This window comes from Neopelma chrysocephalum, unplaced genomic scaffold, assembly GCF_003984885.1.
Source record: "Neopelma chrysocephalum unplaced genomic scaffold, ASM398488v2 Primary Assembly neopelma1_74, whole genome shotgun sequence".
Classification (NCBI taxonomy): Eukaryota; Metazoa; Chordata; class Aves; order Passeriformes; family Pipridae; genus Neopelma; species Neopelma chrysocephalum.
In genome coordinates, this window is record NW_020897735.1 from 4,061,300 (window position 1) to 4,082,631 (window position 21,332).

A 21,332-nucleotide genomic window follows, 5' to 3' on the forward strand; every position below is an offset into this window, starting at 1 on the left:
TGCCTGGGGCACATCCACTGACAAGAATATTAACAAATATTATTCGAGGGTTTTGAAGATGCTAAACTTTAAATAGTCTCACTTATTTCATTCTGCTCACTAATGCAAATTTTTCAGTGAATTTTAGTCTAGTTTGTGTGCTAAATGTGGGATTTGACAGTAAAAGAGCCATTTGGAGAAGAGCATCTCAAGATACACAGAGCAACAGAATGAGATTAAAAGTTGCCCTTTTTAAGCTAAACAAGAAATAGTTTAATCTTAGCTCATAATGAAGAAAAGTCAGAGAAAAGTAATATAACAGAAGCAGGGCAGGTGTTCAGGTGGCTGTGAGGTGAGATGACACTGATAAAGCATAAGTTTTGTTTACATATGGTGAGTTTGCCAGTGGAAAAGTTTGCTGATGACACACAAACAAGATGTTCTATATGAAGAGAGATTCGACTGTTTTGTTTGACAAAACAAGTCTGTTACTGGTGGATCTTCCCTCTGCAAAGGAGCTGTGCACCAGAGAGGCTGGAGTAGCCAGGGGTCTGTGCAAGCAGAAGTCCCAGTGAAACCAGAGTGTGTTTTGGAGTCCTGTAAAGTCAATAGGAGTCAATTGGCCCTGAGAGGCTTCACACAGGATCTCTGTGCTGGCAGGGCTGGAACAATGGTGATTAAATTTTTTATACTGTATCTAACTTGCTGGAAGGTTAACTTCAATTGGCCCTGTTAAGCTGAGCAAGAGAGTGTTTAGTGGGAACAGAGATGGTCCAGCCCCTGCCATACTGGAGCCGTGTGTCCATCCAATCCAGCAATGAGTCCAGCAGCATAGAAGGGCTCCTGAGCTTTGAATCCTCGACAGGTCCCACTGTGAAGCTGCTTTGATGCACTCTGGGCGTTACAATCAAATTACAATAACATTTTAAAAATAAACAAACATCTCCCAAGCTCTGAAAACAAATAAGCAAATGAAGTCCCCTTCCATGAAATCCCATTTCAATCACTTCATTTTATTTCCCTCTTCTTGGGGAGGAGAGGGGATTTATTTCACCAGTGGGTGTATAAATATTGACTCGATTTTTTTTTTTTTTTTTGGAGAAACAGACACAACCAGGTCTCTTATTAGTTCTTACCCAAACATGGGTAAACACAGTCTTTCTGCAGTGGCTCCTGTTTGGAGAGCTTTACCAAATACTCTTGCTGTTGAAGTGGAGAGAGAGTGTGCAGATGTGGAGAAGTGTGTTTGCTGGAAGGGAAAAAAAAAAGCTTATTAGCTTTGAAGCAGATTTCTATACCCTGGGTTAACACACTGAGTATGTCAGAAGAGAGTTCTCTGTGGAAATGGGCTGTGTTTCTGCTTTATGTGTTAACAATTCGAGCAAAGTATGAAGAAATCGAGCATTGTTCTGCTCTGAGTGGCACAGATTGCATTTCAGGCAGTGCAGATAAAGCATTAGGAACTGTCTGCTCTGCTCCAGGAGATGGATTTGAATTGCATGTTTAATCAGCAGGGCTTTTTTTTTTTTCACGGGACTTTCCAGCCAGATAAAACTGAACGATCTCTAATGAACTGTGCATCTGGAGGATGGCAGGTTGTGGTGAATATAAAAGCTGGTTGGGAAATAGATTTACACTTAGTCCTGCATGAGAGGCTGCTGCCAACTGCAGAGTAAAGTAATAACAGTCACTGGCAGTGCTTTATGTCTGAAGGTCTTAAACCTCTTTACACATAAGGTGATCTATATCACAAGCTTCACTCTAGGGACGAGAAAATAATGGCACAAAAGCAATGGTTTAAGTTGCTTCAGGTCACCCTGCAGGTCACTGGAGTGGTGAAAACCAAACCTGAGCTCTGCTGAGACCTGGGTTAGCGTGTGAGCCTCTGGATGCTGCTGCTTCCAGGCAGACCAAAGCCTCCTGGTTCAGCCCAAAACACCCACCACCAAACAGCCTTTAAGGAACGAAGTGACCCCTCTTTCCAGCTAACCAGCCATAGCACTTTTCATCAGAGCAGTGATGAGCAGCTGGTCACAGAAATAGCTGAGTACAATTGCAGAAGGAAGTGGTTTCAGCTGTGCCTTAGATGAAGTTAAGTAATTCCCTGTTATGGTTGGGTTGTATCTTAAAGATACTCTCAGATTACACAAACCAAATTGCAGTTGCTGTGGTGTTGATACCTCAGAATGTAGCAGAGTACAGGCTTTTCCTTAACATACACATGTGTGTACGTGCAAGGGGTGGCTCATCCTTGTCACTGCTAAAGAAGCTCTTTTGGTGTCATTAGTGAGCCCAGTGCAGGATGGAGCCTGAGTGATGCTCATCTCTACTTTCTCTTCCTTCACTTTGTCCCGGTCTCATCATTTCCATTTCAACTTCTTCCTGCAGGAATGACTTCCCTTTGACCAGTAAACTGCTCCCACAGGCCTGCCCAGCACCAGGACACAGGGTTATCTTCCCATAGCAGTTGGAAACAAAAGTATGTCTTGCTTAGACAGTAAAAAACTATCTTTTTGTTTTAAATAGTATCTTAAGTGTTGGTCATACCAAAAAGTTGCTTTGATGTTTTCTAAGCTTCTTCTCCTCTCCCCTCCCCATCAAAACTACTCAGAATCTGACCCAGGCTTAGTTTCTGTCCTGCACAAAGCCTTTGTTCCAGGCATTTGCTCTGTAACCTGCTGTCTCCTGGAGACCAAGATCTTGCACTAAATTCCATCTCCCTTTTGAACTCAGCCTTGAGGCTGGCTGGGTGTGCACATGAGCTCCAGCTGACACCAGCACCATGTTCTTGCCCTCAAGCGTGTTCCTCCACAGAGCAAACAGCGTCCTTTCTCCAAAAGGACTTGGTGTGACTCTGTACTTGGTACCTCCCAATGTTTGTTGCCTGCAGCTCCTCAAATCATTGTCAGGGTGTTCAGAACAGGACAGGCTCATCCCTCCTACATCAGTTCTGCATGGCATGTGCAGGGACTCTGGCACAAGCACTGCCCCACACCTGCATCAGTGACACCAGGGTGTCCAAAACACTGACAGACCATGCTAGAAGTGGGCAGTGCTGCCTAAAAGTCATAAGAATTGTGCACATGTGACTCGCAGAATTCAGATTTAAATTTTACATCCTGGTAGTCTGTAACTGCCACAGTGGCAGTTGTCCTTAATGTGCAGGGAATTGATCACCAGACACCTTTATGTGCTGGTGTGATGTTCATCTTTACAGAGGGGGAAGGAGCTCCCAGGGTGGTTCTGTTTCATGAAGAAAAGATGTGCTGTTTCTTTGCAGAGATCACATTACCTGCACTCACCCAGGATAGCACACAGCCATCTCCATGAACCCAACAGGGCCCTTTGGCATGAACAAGGTCCTTGGCACACTGATGGGAAAAGCACTTGTGCTTGCTGATGCATTACTGCATTTAACTAGCAAACCTCCAGACTGGGAGAACTTCTCGTGTGCAGCAGCCCAGTGGGGGTTTTCATGGTGAATTATTTTTTTCCCTCTGTAGTAAAAGGGGGAAACTAACCTTGGTTATTTGCTGTGTGGTTCAAATGTAGCCCAGGATCACCATGCTATGCCACAGGCAGCAGAACAGCCTGGTCTGATGTTTGGACTGGAGGACACAGCTGAAAGTTGCCTGGTGGTGTTGAGTCTCTTGTATTTTCCAGTAGCATCTGTGACTGAATAGGTCCTAAACCAGAGGTGGATCAGATGGACAAAACAGGGAAATAAAGGGATGTTAACAAAACCAGGCAGCCTTTAATAAAGGCAGTCAGGATTTAGGAGCTGTAATATCTCCTTGTCAAAGCCTGTTGATGTGTTACACTGTCAGGGCTGACCTGTCAGCCCAACACTGCTGCTGCCATCAGCTGAACAACTGCTTCACAGCCACCCTGTAAAACTGTAGTTCTCTAAACATCTGAATGGAAGAGTACAACAGAGCTGTAATCAGCAGGCAACACTTCCCTGGGAAGGGTGGGCTTGGACTTGTATCGCTGTATTGTGTTTCCTTCCATTCCGATGGAAAAAGGCTCCGTTTAATGATTAACAGCCATTCCCGCCTCTCAGCTGGCTGGGCAGCCCGGTGGGATACGGTGTAGTTGGAAAGCACAGAAAGATCTGTCTCTGCCAGACGTGGCATCCCCGCAGCACCAGTCAGGAGACAAAAGCCTTTAGTGTTCCCGAAAAGAATTTAAAACATTTTACATCAAACGGCTGCAGAAGTTCAAACATGTCACCGGTAGCCTGTGGCACAGGATGGGAATGGCTTTGTCAGGAAGGCTGTGGAGGATTTGGGGTGGGGGGGAATAGCACTGGGCAGTAATTCAGTTACATGCATGGTTTTTGAGCTTTCTGTACATCTCTATAATTAATACTCTCCACAGTGCACTGGGAACAAGAAACATAACCCACAGCAGCTCCTGTGTCACAAATAGCTGTCAAACAGCAAACCCTAAAACCAGGAGTGCTGCATGTTCTGCTCCTCAGCAGAAACCTCCTAATCTTGAAGCCAGAAAGAGAAACCAAATAGGAGCATCCATTGACCAGATCCCAACCAGGCCAGCTTCTGCCTTCATGGAGATCTTGACTCTGCCATGGATGGTGAAACTTCTCAGCAAGCAGATGAAGCTCTTCAGCAGATTTCTGCTCATGACCAGATCCCTACGGGGCAGGAAATACTTTAATCCAGGGCTTGAACTAGTGCCAGTCACTCGAGTAGAACCTGTGTGTGAGAAGTGCTGGTAGGGTCATGTTAAATGCAGAATCTGAACAGAAAAGTTGTGTAGGGATTAGGAAATCCTATCCAGGGAATTAGATACCTGAGAGCACTGCAGCCAAGTGTGGAGCACTCAAAGGGAGTGAAAAGGAGTAGAAATAGTTGCTTTGGTGTAAATGTCTCAGTGCCACCCCAAGAGCCAGGGATCAGTACCAAACCCCCAGGGGCTCTGGCTGCCGAGGCTGCTGGTGTTTGCAGGGTGGGTGCTGAGTCAGCCTCAACCAGACATTCCCCAGAGCTGGAGATGGGCACAGCCAGTCCCTCCTGTGCCACTGCCTGGATTGCTGTGACTGTGCCTGGGCTGAGTCCCATTCCTGTGGATGGTTAAGCTCCTGTTCCTGCTGGGTTCAGAGGTGTGGATCCAGCCCTGCTCCATGTGGTGGTCCATGTTCTGGGGCCATGGCTGCATGCCTGTGTCCTCCCATGATCACTGGGGCCATCACCCCTTCATGCCAGGGGCACTTCCCACAGGCTGGGTTCCCATTCCCTGTGGTTCCAGCAAGTCTTAGCCAGGTACCAAGTTTAGATACTCCAGATCTGGGCTGGGTGTGGATCCCGAGCCCAGAGGGGAGTGAAAGGCTCTTTATCCCACCTCTCCTTCACATGTTTGTTTGATCCCTCCCACTAGTTTTTCCGGTGCCGGGGGTTTTACTTTTGCCTGGTCATACCACAGTTTTAAACCTGAATAGGGTATTTATCTAAATATATCCAAACACATCCCTATAATTCCTTGTGAGTTGTGGGGGCAGTGAGTGATCTGGGATACTTTTCAGACTTATGTAAAGTTAAAAATGGTTGAACTGTAATTCAGTGTTGTCCTCCAGGCCAAGCCAAACTGGGAGGGCAAGCCCAGGTTAGTGTCTGGGATTCCTCTGCCCCTTGAAGCTGGGCACTGTGAGTCACACAGGGCAGCTGTAAAACTGCTCACCATGGCTCGGAGATGCCTCCCCACTCAGTTTTCCTAGAGGAGCAAAGAGACAGAATTATATTAATAAGAGGCCTTGATGCTTAACCAAGCTACGGCTCCTGAGGAGAGGTGGGTACTGGTTCTTCTGGAAACTGGCTAAATACAGCTGAATATTTAAAATGCTGTATTTATTCAGGCTGTAATGACATGCTGCTTTTTTTGAGAGGTGCGTTTCATCTAAAGCAAGTGTTCTGTTCCCTGTGTTGTGTGGTGGAATTCCTCCTCCCCTGTACTTTTCTCATTTTGACTAATTAAACTATAGCAGTCAATTCCCATTCCTTTTTTCTTCCCCCCCCCTTTTTTCATTTTCCTGCTGTGCTGATTTGCTTCAGTTTATTTAGTGCTTTAAAATGGCTTCTATTTAAATTTGGAAGGGAAGAAAAATAAATCTGCTAAATATATTTCTATTCAGATCATATGTTGTGGCTTTTCTCTTTTTGAAGAATGAGGTCTAATTTTTGAACCTGAATTCACTTGGCACTAGTCTTGGCTTCAGCAATGTTGGGTTTCCTTTTGTTTTAAACTAATTCCCTTTTTCCTACTGCTGGGCTACATTTATGTCTCTGTGCTAGCAAAGCTTTTATGCATGTGTTTGGTTTGAAAATGTTCACCTGAGCAAAGTAAAGTATGTGCAGAGGATTTGAGGACGGGGCTGTCAGTGAGTTTTATGGTGGTTCCTGGGGCAATGATGTGGACCTGAAGCATCACCAGTCCTTTCCCAGCTATCCATGCACTTATCCATTTGGATAAGTCTTTGCAAAAAGATGCAGCACATCATTTTCCATTCCTTTTTGTCCCTCCCTCTGGGAAGCCAGGCCTTACTCTTTTCTGGGTAGAGTGGGGTGGTTTTTTTGAGGGAAAGAATGTTTACTCAGTATTTGCTGCATTTAGAAGAGAGAAAAGGTAGAAAAGAGCAGGAGGATATAAGGTATGTATTCAACAGCAAAGGAATTAACACATGTTCTTTGTAAAGTACCTTTTAATAGATTAAAGGTTTATCCTAAACACTTTAGCTTGGCTAGAATATGTTTCTCAGTGAGGAATGTGTAACTGAGAAACACAGGAAAAGCAGCTGGGGAAAAAAATAGCTAAGAAAACTAGGGATTTTATGGAATTTCTGACAAGCTGTGTCACTGCCTGTTGTCCCCAAAGTCCCAGTCCTCAAAGCTGGACTGGATGGGTCATCAGAGCACCTGGGCCTTTAGAGAGTTTTGAGACAGGTTTGTCTGTGAGTTGGAGTTTCTTACAAATATCTGGATGTGTAACTTAGCTGTGCCCTCCTGAGAAGGTTTTCTGGAGGACAGAGGACTAAGAAGCTGTTAGTTTTCTACCCCACTCACAGCACTGCTTGTTTCAATTTTTTTTTATTGTTACTTAAAGCTTCCTCTGTTATAGCAACCTCGGAAGCAGAATGCAGATGCTTCAGAGCAAAGGTATGAATAAAATCTTCTGCCTACAGAAACTGGGAGATGCAAAACCACAGCCCCAGAGAGCAACCCCAACTAAGTCAAATATATGTATTAAAGGAGAGAAGTCCTTACCAGGCATGGTAACAGATGTTGTAAGGGAGATCTAATTTATGGTGCAAACCTTAACTTTTGGCCACATTCTGAGGTCAGGTTTTTGAGTAAAACCTACATTGCTGAGTCAGGCCAGCGGGTCCTTGTATTTTCTACTCTGAAGGTAATGTAGCATCATTCTCTTCTCACCTCAAGTTCAGGTCCATTGTGGGTCAATATCAGTCCTATTTGTGGCTGTATTTTTTTTTTATAGGGCGTGTGTAACTTTAGTGCCCACAGCCAGGTTTGAGGGGTCTCAGTCCTTCCCCTTGTCTCAGGGGATAATGTGGGAAGATATGAGACACCTTTGCAGAGCGGAGACCCTGAGGGTGTCTCAGCTTTGATGCGCAGACCCACCCTGGTGTCTCGGACCCGTGCTGGCTGCTCAGCACCTCGCAGGACCTGTCCTGTGCCCCGCAGCCCCGTCCCCTGGCCCTGCAGATCCTGCAGCCCCGTCCCCTGCCCTGCCCGTGACCACGCAGCTCCTCACCCGCAGCCCTCCCCTCCCTCCTCCAGCCCCCTCCCCTCCTGGTGGGGTGCCCGGGGTGCCCCCCTGCCCGCCGAGCAGCGCTGATCCTGCCCCTCGGAGGCTGGATCTCTGCTCATTAGCTGCTGTTTGCTGAAACCGGATACCTGGGGCACCCCCGCCAGCCCGGAGTCCCCGGGCTGCAGCTATTTAAAAGGACAAGGGCAGCCTTAGAACTTCCACCTCTTTCACATCCATGTCCCTCCCAGCGCCCGCTCCCAACCGCTCTTTTCTCCTGGATCCCTGCAGCACCCATGACCCACGAGTGGAGCGACAGCCCGAGGGGGATCTGCCCGTGCCAGCCCCGGGGAAGGATTATCTGCTGAATTTGGGGGGACCCCAGGGAGCCCCGGCTGGCTCCGGGCCCCTCAACCCGGCCGCCTCTCCCGGGCTCCCGGTGCAGGAGACACCTTGAGACTGAAGGGGAAGGAGGGAGGAAGGGGTTTGGGGTTTGTTTGTTTTTTTTCCCCCCCTCCTTTTTATTTTTTTTTTTATTATTTTTTTAAGAAGTAGCAATTCCCGTGAGCTGCCGGGACAAATGAATGGCCATGGGGCTGCGAGGAGATGCTGCTCAGCCTCTCGCCTCGCTGCAGAGTAAGTGCCCAAGGCAGAGTGGGAGGGAGCAGGGCAGAGGGCACCCAGGGGTGCAGGGAGGAGGCGGGGAAGGCTCGGAGTCATGGGCTGCCCTCACCTGCCTGAGGGAATCCTACGGAGCTGAGGATTTGCTGTGTCCCGTTGTGGACAAGAGGGACCCGCCGGTCGCCCTGGGAGGTGCACGGTGGCTGGGTGGGACTTCGGAAGAGGAGGGGGCAAAGGGATGAAGGTTTTATCCACATGTAGAAGTCCCCTCTCCTGGCAGAGCTGGCCAAGCGGGCTTGAGATCTCACTTGTACCGATGGACCCTGCATAAGAAAACTCGTTCCCCTCTCCCTGCCCTCCTGGCTGCAGATTCCATCCTCTGGTGCTGGGAAGAGGGGGGCTCTGCAGATACCCTGGGGAAACAGAGCAGGGCAAGGAGGGGAATAGAAGCATGGGGGGGGCTTTTTTCTTCCAACCCTGAGCCCCATCTATAGGCTCCCAACTGCCTCCACCAAGCACTGATCCCAAGGGAAAAGCTGGGTCAGGTACCTTATGAGGTGTGTTGAGGCCACTTTGGGGCTCACGGCCCTGGGCAGGTGAGTGCAGGTGAGCAGCCAATTCCATCAGCAGCTTCCCCAGAGCAGGGCCTGTGCTTCCCTCCCTGGAGCCAGAAAATGGTCTTTGGTTCCTTTCCAGCAGCTCTTCTGGCCAAAAGAGTTTCTTTCTTTTTTTTTTTTCCCCCCCTCTTTTTAAAATTATTTATTTATTTTTTATTATTTTTTTGTAAGTGCTTCGGTATTACAGAGGAGGGCAGCAGAGAGAGGCAGTAAGGACATCCTTAAATAATTTTCATTTCTTCAAATCTGCCTTTTTCCTCTTCTCTCTAAGTCCAGAGGAGAGATCCTTGGGGGGGTGGGAGGCACATCTGCACTGCAAATAAAAATAATAATTACAACCACCAACCAAACAACGGGAAAAAAAGTAACAGCTAAGAAAAAAACACTTGAAATCAAGGACTTTGGGAATCAGAGATCACAGAAATTGTACTATTATTAAGGAGAGGGAAAAAAAAAAGAGAGGCAAGAAATCCAGCGACCATGGGCCAGCCTGGCTTCCTAGCGTGTACTTTGTGTTCTCTCTCCTTTTTCCCAAGGTAATTGCAGTCTGCCGAGAGGGAGTTAAATGGGATTAAAAGATCTGTGTAAGCAAAAGGACCCAGAAGAGAAGGAGGAAGGAGTGAGCCGTCCGGGCCAGGGGTGTCTGTGACACAGCTGAGCCCCTTAGCGAGGCAGAGAGCCGAGCTCCTGGGAAGGATGTACCCACAAACCGGCCTGTCCCCCGATTTCTGATGGATTGCCGCAAAAATTGCCCGAAAGAGACAATGCACTAAACGTGATGGAGCCGGAATCAGAGCCGGTCTCCAGACTCAGAGCTACAGCGGCAGGCAGGGGGTGAGTACAAACTCCGCTTCTCCCGGCGCTGGGGAAGGGCATCCCGGGCGGGCTGGGGGTGCCGGGGAGCCGCGGGATCCCGGGAGCTGGGAATGGGGTGGGGGAAGACATTCCTCTGCCAGGGGATGATGTGAAAACTCCTGGGCTGGAGAGGAGAATGGGCTGGGAGCAGGGAGGCCACGCTGCGGAGCGGGAGAGGGTGGAATGGGGCTGCGGTGTGCGGGAACGGGTGAGAGCGGGGATTGGGGCCGGGACGACCAGGAGGAGCCCCCCCCGCCCCCCAATTCCCACGCACCGGGGAAAGGGGCTCCCAGCCCTGGAGCTGCTCCGGGGGGCGGACGGCTGTGTAGCCCCCACGCGAGATGCAGGAGCGGGCGATTCGCTGCCCCTCGCACCCCTCATCCTGCTCGGGCACGGCGGGGGGGGTTCCCCAGCCCCTCCTGGGAGCAGGGGATGCTGCTCCTCACCCTGTCCCGCGGGGCCGTGGGTACTCGGGTACCTGGATCTCGCCGCCGTGGTCCTGCGGGAGGTGGGAGAGCCCGGGAGGGCTGAGACACGGCGGAGGTGCGCGGTGGCAGCTCTTCATGTGCTCGGCACACACAAAATGCTGCTTCCTATCCATCCGTGTGTGTATGAAAAAATTCCAGCATACACCCTGCCCGTCCCCTTTCTCCCACAGCTGGGACCAGTTTTTACTATTTTCATTCTTAAATGCGTTGTTGTTGTTGTTGTTATTATTTTCCTGGGGGCCAGCAAAGGGTTAATCCCGCTGGCTGCGTTGTCGGATGTACTGATGATTTACCGACACTCCCTTGGAAAGGCTGGGATTCTTCTGCCTGGCAGTTTGAAAAACTTGTGTACAGGATCCCTCTGCTCGGCTGGACTGGGAGATGGGGGGAAAGAGGGGGAACGGGGCGAGGGGATTTGGGGGCATACCCCCCCCCCTTCCGCTCCCAGGGTCACCCCGCTCCCGCCCCTTTTGTAGAGCCGGGAGGTGGATGAATGTGCAGTTCCCTTTGGAGGCTCACTCTGTTTGTGGAGTTACACGGAGAGCACAGACCCCTTCCCAGGGGCTGCAACCGCTCTCCTTGGCAAGTTTTCTGTGTGTTTATATACTCAGAAGGACTGAATTGCAGTGCTTTAGGGTGGGTTTTGTTTTGTTGTGTTTTTTTTGCGCAGACGTGGCTGTGGCGTGTCTGGAGATGCTGGAAACTGCAGCGTCTCCCAGTTACACCTTTTTGTCGCTGGATGCGGTCGGGGTGAACCGCCTGGGACGGTGTGAGGGTGGCTGGTGTCAGAAAGGGAGAAGTCTAAAGGGGAACAGAGATAAAGGTTCCTTTGAAAGACCACGAGCAGCGTGGCCGCAGCGTGGGGACGGGCCCGGGTGCTGGGGAGACACTTGGCACGATGCTCGGCCGCTGACAGAGCACCAGCTGCTCAGCCCGGTGAGGGAGGTGACCGAGATCACGCTACAGATGAGGACAGGGAGATCCTGTCCCAGGGCAAATCGGACCCAGCTGAGGACAGGTTTAGGAAGCAGGGAGCCAGGAGAAGGCAGCGTGCCTGCCTGCCTGCCTGCCGGAGGTCTGTGTCTGCTGCTGCGACGGGGCGTCCCAGGCTATCACAGCACGGCTGCACGGGGTTTGAGTGCTGCAGTGCCTTGGGAAATCTGGCGTTGGTCTGCCCTGGTGCCTTGGAATATGAGCGCCTTTTGTTCCAGGGTCTCCCCTGGCCTGTCCCTCCCGCGTGCTGCTCCGGTCACTCCTCAGCAGAGGTCGCTTGCTGCCCTTCACATCATCTCCCGAAGGGATTTTCGGTGCTGGCTTCTGATTTGTTTGGCAGAGCGCCGTGCATCCCACCATCCCCGCAGCTGGATGGTCCCACTGAGGCCATTAGCCTTGGAGAGGGTCCTGTGAGCCCGGAGCTCGTGTGTGCCTGAGCTCTCCGGGCCACGCTTGTGCTGCCGAGCCTTACTCGGGGTGGGTGAGGGCTGTGCTGCCTGCAGGCAGCTTGTGATGAGAGTGTTCTGGTGCTTTTCCACGTGGCACTGGGGGGTCCTGCTCATACCAGCACTCCTGCAGCATCCTCTGGAGCAGGGCTGAGGAGCTGCCGGATGTGCAGGAGACCCGCAGACAGGAGTGGGAGTGCTGGCTCACCGGGGAAGGAGCAGCCCCTGCAGAGTGTGCTTTTGAAGCCTTGTCCTGGCTCGAGCTGCCAGAGCTTGTAAAACCAGAAGAACACAAAGTTTTACAGGCTCTTCAAGCTTAACATGCCCCTCTTGGTCATTTCTGCTGGTGCATTTTTGGTGAGCACAGTCTCTCTGAGCCACAGGAGGTGAGTTTGCATTCAGCTCTGCATCAAGCACGTGTCCAAGACCGTAGCACTGGTGCTGTTCCACTGTGGTTGTGACACCTTGGCCCCTTCCACCCCAGTGTCACATGCTGGCCATGCAGGAGGCTTGATGCTCCATCCATGTGTGGAGTGAGAAAGCTGCACGTGTGGTGGTACAGCACCCACCTGGCACCACCAAGGTGGGTCAGCCCCTGGGAAGACCCAAAAGGGCTGGAGAAGGAGCCATGGGCCCTGTTTTAAGAGGAAAAGAGCATTGCATGCAAGCCAGGCAGGTGGTCTGGGGACAAATGATGGCACTGCTGAACAAATTCAGCAATAGGCTGAATAATTATGTGTGTGCTGGGTACAGAGGGGTGCCTGGGGCTACAGAGGAGGCAATTGCACAGCTCCTGGAGCTGTGTCCAAGGAGGGAAGGGTAGTGTCACAGCCAGGGTTCCAGCTGAGGTCCTGTGTCCGGGTCCCCCCGCTCCTGCTGCCTCGATGTATCTCTCCGAGCACGTCCTTTAATAAAGCAAAACTCCAGCTTCATCCTCTTTCTCCAATGGTTTGAGGAGTTAAAATCTGTCCTGCTTGAAAATGCTGTTCATGGAGGTTGTTACTGACGGGGGTTGCCCAGGTCTGGTGATGAGGGGGTTGTCAGGAATCAGGGACAGACACAGAGCTTGTGGGTTTTTTTTCCCTTCCCTTTCTTTGCCAATTTGTTGGGGGCATAAGTAGAAATGATGGACGCTTACTGAAGTGCAAATGGAGACAATGGGGAATTCTATACGGCTCTGCCAAACCCCATTCAGAAAATGAAGGAATGCAAAGGCATTTGTTGGAAGGACAAAAAAGGAGTTAGATGACAGATCACGCTTAGCACTTCTGTTTGTGGAGGGCTCCAGTTGCTGGAGAACACAAAGGCGAGGGCCAGGACTGAGTGTTGTCACTTCACACAGCAGCAAAGTCAATATCCCAGACACACAGGGGAGACCAAGGGGAGGGCTGCCAGGAAAGATTCTCTGCTGTAGAGAGTTGCTGGGTCTTTGAGTCATCACAGCCATGTCAGTCTGGCATCTGTCAGGTGAGGAAGTGGGCTGTCACCAGCAGGAGCTGGTAGCTCTGGGACAGCTTTGAGCAATGATTACACAACCTCCCGTTCCAACTAGGAGGACAAGGACCTGCTGTTTGGAACCCGTCGTCCCTCTGTCTGCAGAGATCAGTGTGAACCCTTGAGAGAACAAGGTGTGAGGTGTCTGCAGGAGGTCACACTGACCGTGCTGGTGCTTCATCTCCACCTTGTGGGTACTGCAGGTCTGCATGTCCCTTCTGGAGATGTCCTAAGAGAAGCTATAGATGCCAGAAGAGCAAATATCAGGCCTTTATGTAGGGTTTTGCAGCAGTGCCTGCGTACACCAGACAAAATGTTTTCCTGGAGGTGTTAAATCAATACCTGGTTTATATTGCAGAAAAGGCCCAGCAAAGGACAAAGCAGGGTCAATACAGGGACATCCACATAGTTGTGTGCTTCTATTGCTCTTGCCAGAAATTGAGGGTGAGAGGAGAAATAACATCATTTCCAGAAGCCCCAAAAAGAGAGAAGTCTGGTCTGCAGAGGATGTTACAAAATAAGATTTCTACCCCAAAAAGCTGGGAGTGGAATTGATGCATGGTACAACTTAAAGCCTCCATATGTAGGTTGTGATTTGTTTCCTGTTCTCTATCAAAACTGCTTGGGAGTCTTATAAAATATCACCTCCAGTCACATGCAAAGAATCTTAAGCCACACATACATTTTCTTTTATTGAGATACACTGTCTGATCTACGACTAGAAATGTAGATTTGCTTTTCTTGAAAAGCAATTTCAGCATCCAGCTGGCTTTGTGGTCTTTTGGACAGGAAAAAAATACACCTGAATGGAGGAAAGTAAAGGGAAATTGTTTTTCCACCCTGCAATAATGTTTGCGATTTCAAAGCCATTTCCCCACTGTAAATGAGGGAGAAAACAAAATAAAAAACTAAATGCTGCTGTGGGCCCTTGTAACACTTCCTTCAGCTTCAACCCATTATCTAAGCAAACAAGATGTCAAAATCATTTAGACTTCTGCTCTTAAGGCAGGGCAAATCTTTTAATTTAAAAAAAGCTGAAATTGTTCCAACCAATTCTAGACATAATGAAGTGGAGACTTAGCTGATCACAATTGTTTTACAGGTTGTTTCAGATTTGTCAAACTTGCACTTTTTTTTAGGATAATTTCTGACCAAGTCTACCTTGAAAGGTCTTTTGTTACTCTTGTCCTTAGCTCAGTGTAGTGCTTTATGCTGGTTGTCAGGTGAGAACCCATAAGGGTTATTACCAGTCTTTTTGCTTCTCTATCCCTTTCTGTTGTATTTTACCTTGCACTTTTGGCACAGGCTAGTTCCTGTGGACTGATCCACAGGAGTTTGCCAGAAGTAGTGAAGCAAAATTAAGCTGTACTCAGAAGCTTCAGTTTGCTATAAAGGGAGTTTGTGCTGGAAAACTTTTAGGGTTCACGTGAGCTTATATCATGTGTGCTACAGGGCACTTCTTCACCCAGTGACTGTAGCAGTGGGGTCATAGAATCACACAATGGTCTAGGTTGGAAGGGACCTTAAAGCTCATCTTTTCCACCCCCTGCCATGGGCAGAGACACCTTCCACTAGACCAGGTTGCTCCAACTCTTGTCCAACCTGGTCTTGAACACTTCCAGGGATGGGGCAGCCACAGCTTCTCTGGGCAACCTGTGCCAGGGCCTCACCACCCTCACAGGGAAGAAATTCCTCTCAGTATCTCATCTAAATGTGCCCTCTTTAGCTTAAAGCCATCCCTCTTCATTCTGTCACTCCATGCCCTTGTCCAAAGTCACTTTCCATCTCTCTTGGAACCATTTTAGGCATTAAAAGGTGCTATAAATTCTCTCTGGAGCCTTCTCTTTTCCAGACTGAACAGCCCCAGGATCCTCATTCTGGTATTCATGGGCCCTGTGCAGTAAAATAAATAAATGTCTTTAGTGTTACCTCTTGAGAGAATCTCAGTGGAAATTGCTGCTTGTGGGAAGAAGCTGAGATAAAGGCAAGTGGGTTTGATAGCTCTATATAAGGAGAAGAATCTTCCTTTACTATTGCTCCTCAAGCTGCTTGTACAACCCTGTCACTGCCGAGCCGTAACGGAAAAAGAGCCTGCATTAAAAATCCCGGGATAATTAACAGCCCCATCACTCACAGGGCTGCCATTTGGAAGCCGCTTTTGCTTTTTCCATTAAGTTGGTAAATTTTGCCAAAGTGTTTTTCTTCAGTGCTTTGGCACCGGGCCCCGCTCTCAGCTCTTACAGTGTTGGCCGAGCGAGGGGTCCAGGAGCAGGGCTGGGGCCAGCTGGATCCCACACCGTGCATTCATCTCCTTTATAGCCCCAGTCAGTGTCACTGGAATGAAATTACGTGCTGGATTTTCCCCCAAGACTTGTTCCCCTCGTTGTGCTGATCAACGCGGATTTTGGAAGCGAATTTGGGTTGCGAAGGTGCCCCTCCAAAAAAAAAAGAAAAGTGGACTTCATTTCGGCGTGTTTGTGTGCAGCAGTGGTTGTACATAGCTGTGTAAACCTGATCCTCACCAGAGAACAGGTTCTTAATGCCTGGCACTGCTGCTGCCCTTACATCCACCCCATTCCCCTCATCTTTTGTTCTTATGGGGCAGCTGAGCCCAGCTGATGACACTCCGGGAGGTCTTTGCTCCATGCATGGGTGGAATTGTGTCCATCTTAAACCTCCATCGCTCCTATGGAGGTGAACACAGAAATGCAGTTTTTCTTGTGAAGTGGGTTGTAGCCTCCTTTAAGTCATAAAAAGGCTACTAGAGGTGTCCCTGAAGAATCATCCTTCCTCCATCCCCTGAAGGAACCGGGACAGCAGCACTCCTTGGACTCCTCAGTGTCTTCAGTTGTGTCCCAAGGGGTGACATGCCCAGAAAACAACCAGGTCTCTCCCCAGCTGGAGATCTCTCGAACATGGTGAGGGTTTCCTGGTCAGCATATGGCCAGCTATAGGACATGGCAAAAGAATACTGGGATTTGGTTGTTCCAAGCTGTTATTTCTTCATAAAATAAAGCAGCCCCAGAGCCCCTGAAATACACAGGCCAGTGTCAGGGTGATGGAAACTGCGAAGGAGGACGTGGATTGCTTCATCTCATTTGTTTCCTAGTCAATGAGGGGCCGCTCCAGTATTTTATCCCTTCAAGCCTTAAAGTATTAGTTAGTGGCTGGATTCCTGGATGGATTTTTACATTCAAGGCCAGGTTTCCCTACGGGGAAAGGGTCTCCTGCACTGAGAGGATCTGGCCCAGGGTAATACATTATCTCAGAGGATGCTTTCTTGTGCTAAAGCTGAGGCTTGATGGCAGGAGCAGAGTGGTCTGTAATCCCACTCGATACGTGATTTGTGTGTCAGGTCTGGAGAGAGGAGCAGGCTGCACTTTGGCATGGCTTTGCACAGCCCAGTGCTCGCACTGGCCTGGCTGAAGTGACGAACGAGCTGGGGATGTCCCACGCTGCTGTCTTCTGGCTGAGGGCTTTCTGTAGTTTACATTTCTGCCTCATCTTCCAGCAGCCCTTGCTGATGAAGCTGTGAAATACCATCTCTAGAAGATGAGGGAATTCAGTCTTCAAACTTTCCACTGACAGCTTTAAGTGAGCCTAACCAAGGAGTTTCCGATGTTTGTTAGCTGGCTACAAATCAAGGAAGCTGATGGAGGAAGGAGAAGGGGGGGGCTTAGCTACCTTTCTGGTAAAAGTTTTTCTCTCTGCTCCTGTTTTCAATGGCACTTGAAGGCTTAAAGCTGAGCTAACAGAGAGGTTTGTCCAATTCCCTTTCAGGCATGAAAGGGTCTGGGAGAGCATGGGCTTGGAAGCCTTCAGATCTCACACTTTCTAAACTTTCCTGGCATACCAGGCTCGTGAGAAGATCATTAGAGGGCTCAGCACAGGGTGCTGAGTGGTTAGAAACTGCCCCTGTCTTTGCATCTGGGTGTAAAATGAGGAATAGATCCATGCAGGATTCTGCATGTTTAGAATATTTTTAAGCATGCATGGAAGCATTAGGACTCGGAATTTGTTTGCTGATATGCAGGTGACACAGCACTGCATGTCAGCCCACCTTCTACCCATGTCTTCACAGACCTGATCATGCACTCCTGGCATGTCTTTTGACCCTCCAGTTTTGAATTATTTCTCCATTCTCTTGAATTTCTGAGGGTCTGTCCTGGATGGGGTGAGTGCCAAAAGGAAGCAGTAGCGAAGGGAGGGCTGACTAAGCACTGATGACCCTGTATCTCCAAACACTGACCTGGTCCTTGTTCAAGGATAGATCAGCAGCCCCTAATACCAGTGGGAAAACCTTCCAATGAATTCAGTGTGCTTTAGATGACTTTAAAGCAGCAAAATGAGATCTCAGTTGGAATCCACTTCCTGGAGACATGTGGATGCTGCCACTGCCTTCAGTAGACTTGGGATCAAGGAGAAGACCCTTAACAAGGGGAATTGGTTTTGTTACTAATGTTGTAGAAACTCACTATTTTTATTTCTCTTCCAATTTTAGGGGATTCTGCTTTCTTTGGACTGTATTATGTTTTACCTGGTTCCTGGGCCTCACACAGGGAAATCCTGAAGGTAAATTACATGTTTTTTTCCTTTCCTCTTTCAACCAAAGTAAAAGGCAAGTGCTTTGGTACTGGTGTAGGGCCATCTTAACAATGTCTGAGCCCAGTGCAGAGGTAGATGCATTTTTTGCTGGTAGTTGCAGTACTGATGATATGGGTGATGCAGTTAACAGCTGGCAAAAGAACCAGGGTTTTTACAGGTGATTACGTGCCCCACAGGATTTTCAGAGTGCCTGTCTGTCTGGTGGAACCTGTGGGAATGAAGCCATTTGTGTCTAAAATGTCACTGGCATTTACCTGCACTTGCCAAGACTTAACTGCTTTTAGAAAGTGCCCCTTGAGGCTGCAGCATTATGGAATTAAACATCTCTGGCAGGCGGATTTCTCCTTGACTTGCAGGCACCCCAGGCATGCCCCTGCCAGCACATAGGGTGTTATGCATACAGAAATGATGTCAGTTCTGACAGGAAAAGCAAATTTAAGGAAGAAAAAAAATCCCACAAGGTTGGTTGGTAATAGAATTGCTATATCTGGTTCAGTCCCTGTGATGTAAGGGAATATTCTATAGAGGAGTGATCACACACCTTCACCCTGTCTTTACACCCCTTCCCCAAACACCACCTCCCTAGTGCTGCTGGGGGGTAGGACAAAATTGGGACACAATAATCAGGGACCCCACAGGAAGAGGGATGAAAAGCTTCAGAGTCAACAACCACAAAATTAATTCATTTTTTTGTAATTGATAGTGGGAGCTGAACATTTTTACAATATCTGTTTTTAAAGGAGCCTTCTCAAAATAGCAAAACCTCTTCCACATGGATGTTTTACACGGGTATTTGCTGGAACTGAACAGCTTCCCCTGCAATCTGCAGACAACACTAAGTGGTCTAGCAGGCTCCAGGGCTCTCCTCTCAGTCTCCAAAACATGAAGGAAAAATAGAAAGTTGGTCAATGCTCAGCTGTCAGCCAGCCCATGGAGCACTTTTTGCAAGGGGGGAATAGATCCCTGCCATCAGCAATTTTGAAAAATGTAATATTTTCCAAATTCTGCCTCCATGCAAAAGAGGTGAACATCTGGCTGAATTACTTAGTCAAGCAGTTTTTAGAGCAAGTTTTATGTCAGCTCATAAAAAGGCAGAACAAATACTGTGTCTTGGCATCTCTCTTTTCAAGTAGGTTATAATGTGCTGTTAAGATTCATCTCCATCCATTGTTCTGCTCCCATCATAATTATGGGATGGTACCATGTTTTTTGATTGTTACCATACATCTAAAGCAAACTCTTTTATTTCATTATCGTTGTGTTTACCCTAGTGTAGAAGATAACTCCCTTCTGAGATACTGTGTCTGTGATAAAAGAATTTTTAAAAGCTTGCTTGCCTTCCAAACAATAAGAGAGAGGATTCCCTTCTGGGTACCAGAAAATAAATACTTCCAGGGAAGTAAAGGCTGTAAGGAAACACTGGTGACTTGAGGCTGTGTTATCATCCAGGATTTTCAAACATCAGATTTACAAGCGGTAAGAGCTTGTTTGTAGGTCAGTGTGAGAGTGAAATTAAGCCAATACCATGGGCTTTTGAAAAATATTGTAGTTATTATTCTAAGGTTTAGGGATCTTCCTGCACATTGGAAAATCAGGGAATGCCGAGGATGATCTTCCCATAAGTGTTACAAATCCGAAAGATCACGAGGTTTGTGAGTTCATCTGCTGTGCTCTGACTAAGGGTCTGGGCAGTAACTTTTGGAAATGCAGCATTTATTCAACCCAATTTTAGCTGTGGGCATCACATCTTGGCTGTTGGAATCTGGGAAGCTGCAAGTTATTTCTCTCCTGCCTTTTGGCTTGTTTTTCTTATGAAGTTTTTTGCGTGGGGAAAAGGGGGAGGGAAAGAAAGAGAAGGGATGGAGAACAATAAAATATTTTATCCCCTCTTTCAGAGACAGTCATGTGGTTGTTCAGGAATCTCTGAACATCTCACTTCATGCACAGAGTCTGCTAGAGAAGTTTTTCCCAGTTGCTCAAATGTTGCTACTGGAATGTTGCTCCTGGTTCTGAGACACCTAGGGGCCAGGCAGCTCCAAGTGAATGTTTTTGTTTTGTTTTGTTTTTTTTTAAATAATGTGTTTTGATGGAAAAAATCCACAGAGGAAAAAATCTGAAGGGGAAAAAATGCTCTGCTAAACTTGGAGCTGCTTAAGGAAGTCAAAATTACCTTGCATTTTATGTTAGTTGATGACATCCTGTCATCCCAGGGGATGTGCCCCACCAGCCCTGGGCAGTCAGCATGGGATGGAGAGGCAGATGGGCTGGGTGCACAGGAGTCCTGAGCTCTGTGCCTGGACCTGGGGCTGGAAAGTCCACATACGTGTCCTGCATGAGGTCTCTTTTAGTCGGATTTTGCGTAGGCATCCAGAATTTGGCTCCACCTTAGTGGGTTTTGAGGGAGAGGAGTGTTTGGGTTGTGCTTTTTTTCCCTTAAGCACTGCTGGATGCAGTTGCTAACGAGGCAGTTGGATTGGGATTGCAAACAGCAGCAACAGCATTCTCTGAGCAGGGAAACATCCTTAGGTCTTTGCAGAGCAGCTACCAGATGAGTAACTCCTGGAGTGTCCAGCATCTCTAGCAGAGACAACCACTGTCTGTCTCTGGGAGAGAACCTAAAAATACATGTAGAAATTGGAAGCTGGAGTCTAGCTCCTAGTTTAAGTGGTGAATTTATTTCCTTGGGGATAAATCCTGATGCCTTTGAAGTCTGTGGCAAGAGTCCCACTTGACTTCACTAAAGCCAGGCTTTGGCCTTTGCTATTTCATGGGCTCTGGAAATTGTCCAGTATGAAGACACCGCTGTGATTCCTCCATTCAGTGCAGGGAGGGAAGGGCCACGCTGAGGGAGAGCCCTGTTGGGCAAAATGGAAGAAAAGCAAGGATTTCGTAGGATGGGAGAAGTACTGTCATTAACACTTGCACATGCTGTGCAGTAAATTATCCCCTCTGCACAGAGTGGGAAAACTTCCATCCTCTTCCACATCTGACGCACCTTCTCCAGGGTAGTGTCTGCTAGAAAATGAGTCAAGCTGCCTTAAAAAAGTCAGGTAGGAATAAAGCTGAACTCAGACAAAGTAAATATTGATTGACTCGTTCTTACACACAAAAATGGCCAAGGCTTTTGCCAAAGTCAAGGAACAAAGGTTTTCTCATCATTCTCTTCCCTTCCTGGCCAGCAACATTACAGGCCTCAGACTGCTTGAGTCTACAACCCTTCTGGCCAACACCAAGTTTTCTTTTAAGTGCCAGTTCTCCAAATATTGTGTTTTGTGATGAACATTTAATAGTTAAGGGTTAAAGCAGCCAAATACCGAGGCCCTTTTAGAGAAGGAGCTCATTTTTTTTCTTTGGACAACCTTTGATTTAATTTCCTTTTAGTATAGCAAAGCTCCAATCCCGTGATTGGCACCACCACGTTTCTGAGTGTTAAATTCTTACCTGGCGACATC

General features: G+C 48.3%; 1 protein-coding gene across 1 annotated transcript in view; it reads left to right on the plus strand.

The window, feature by feature from the left end:
• The first annotated feature begins 9,291 nt into the window (after positions 1–9,291).
• The window catches only part of LOC113969712 (collagen alpha-1(XXVII) chain-like), a 144,810-nt gene continuing 132,769 nt past the window's right edge, over positions 9,292–21,332 (plus strand). The window contains exons 1-2 of the mRNA XM_027687805.1: positions 9,292–9,833; positions 17,777–17,847. Coding sequence (XP_027543606.1) covers positions 9,778–9,833; positions 17,777–17,847 — 127 coding nt within the window. The 5' untranslated portion in view covers positions 9,292–9,777. The remainder of the gene's footprint in view (positions 9,834–17,776; positions 17,848–21,332) is intronic.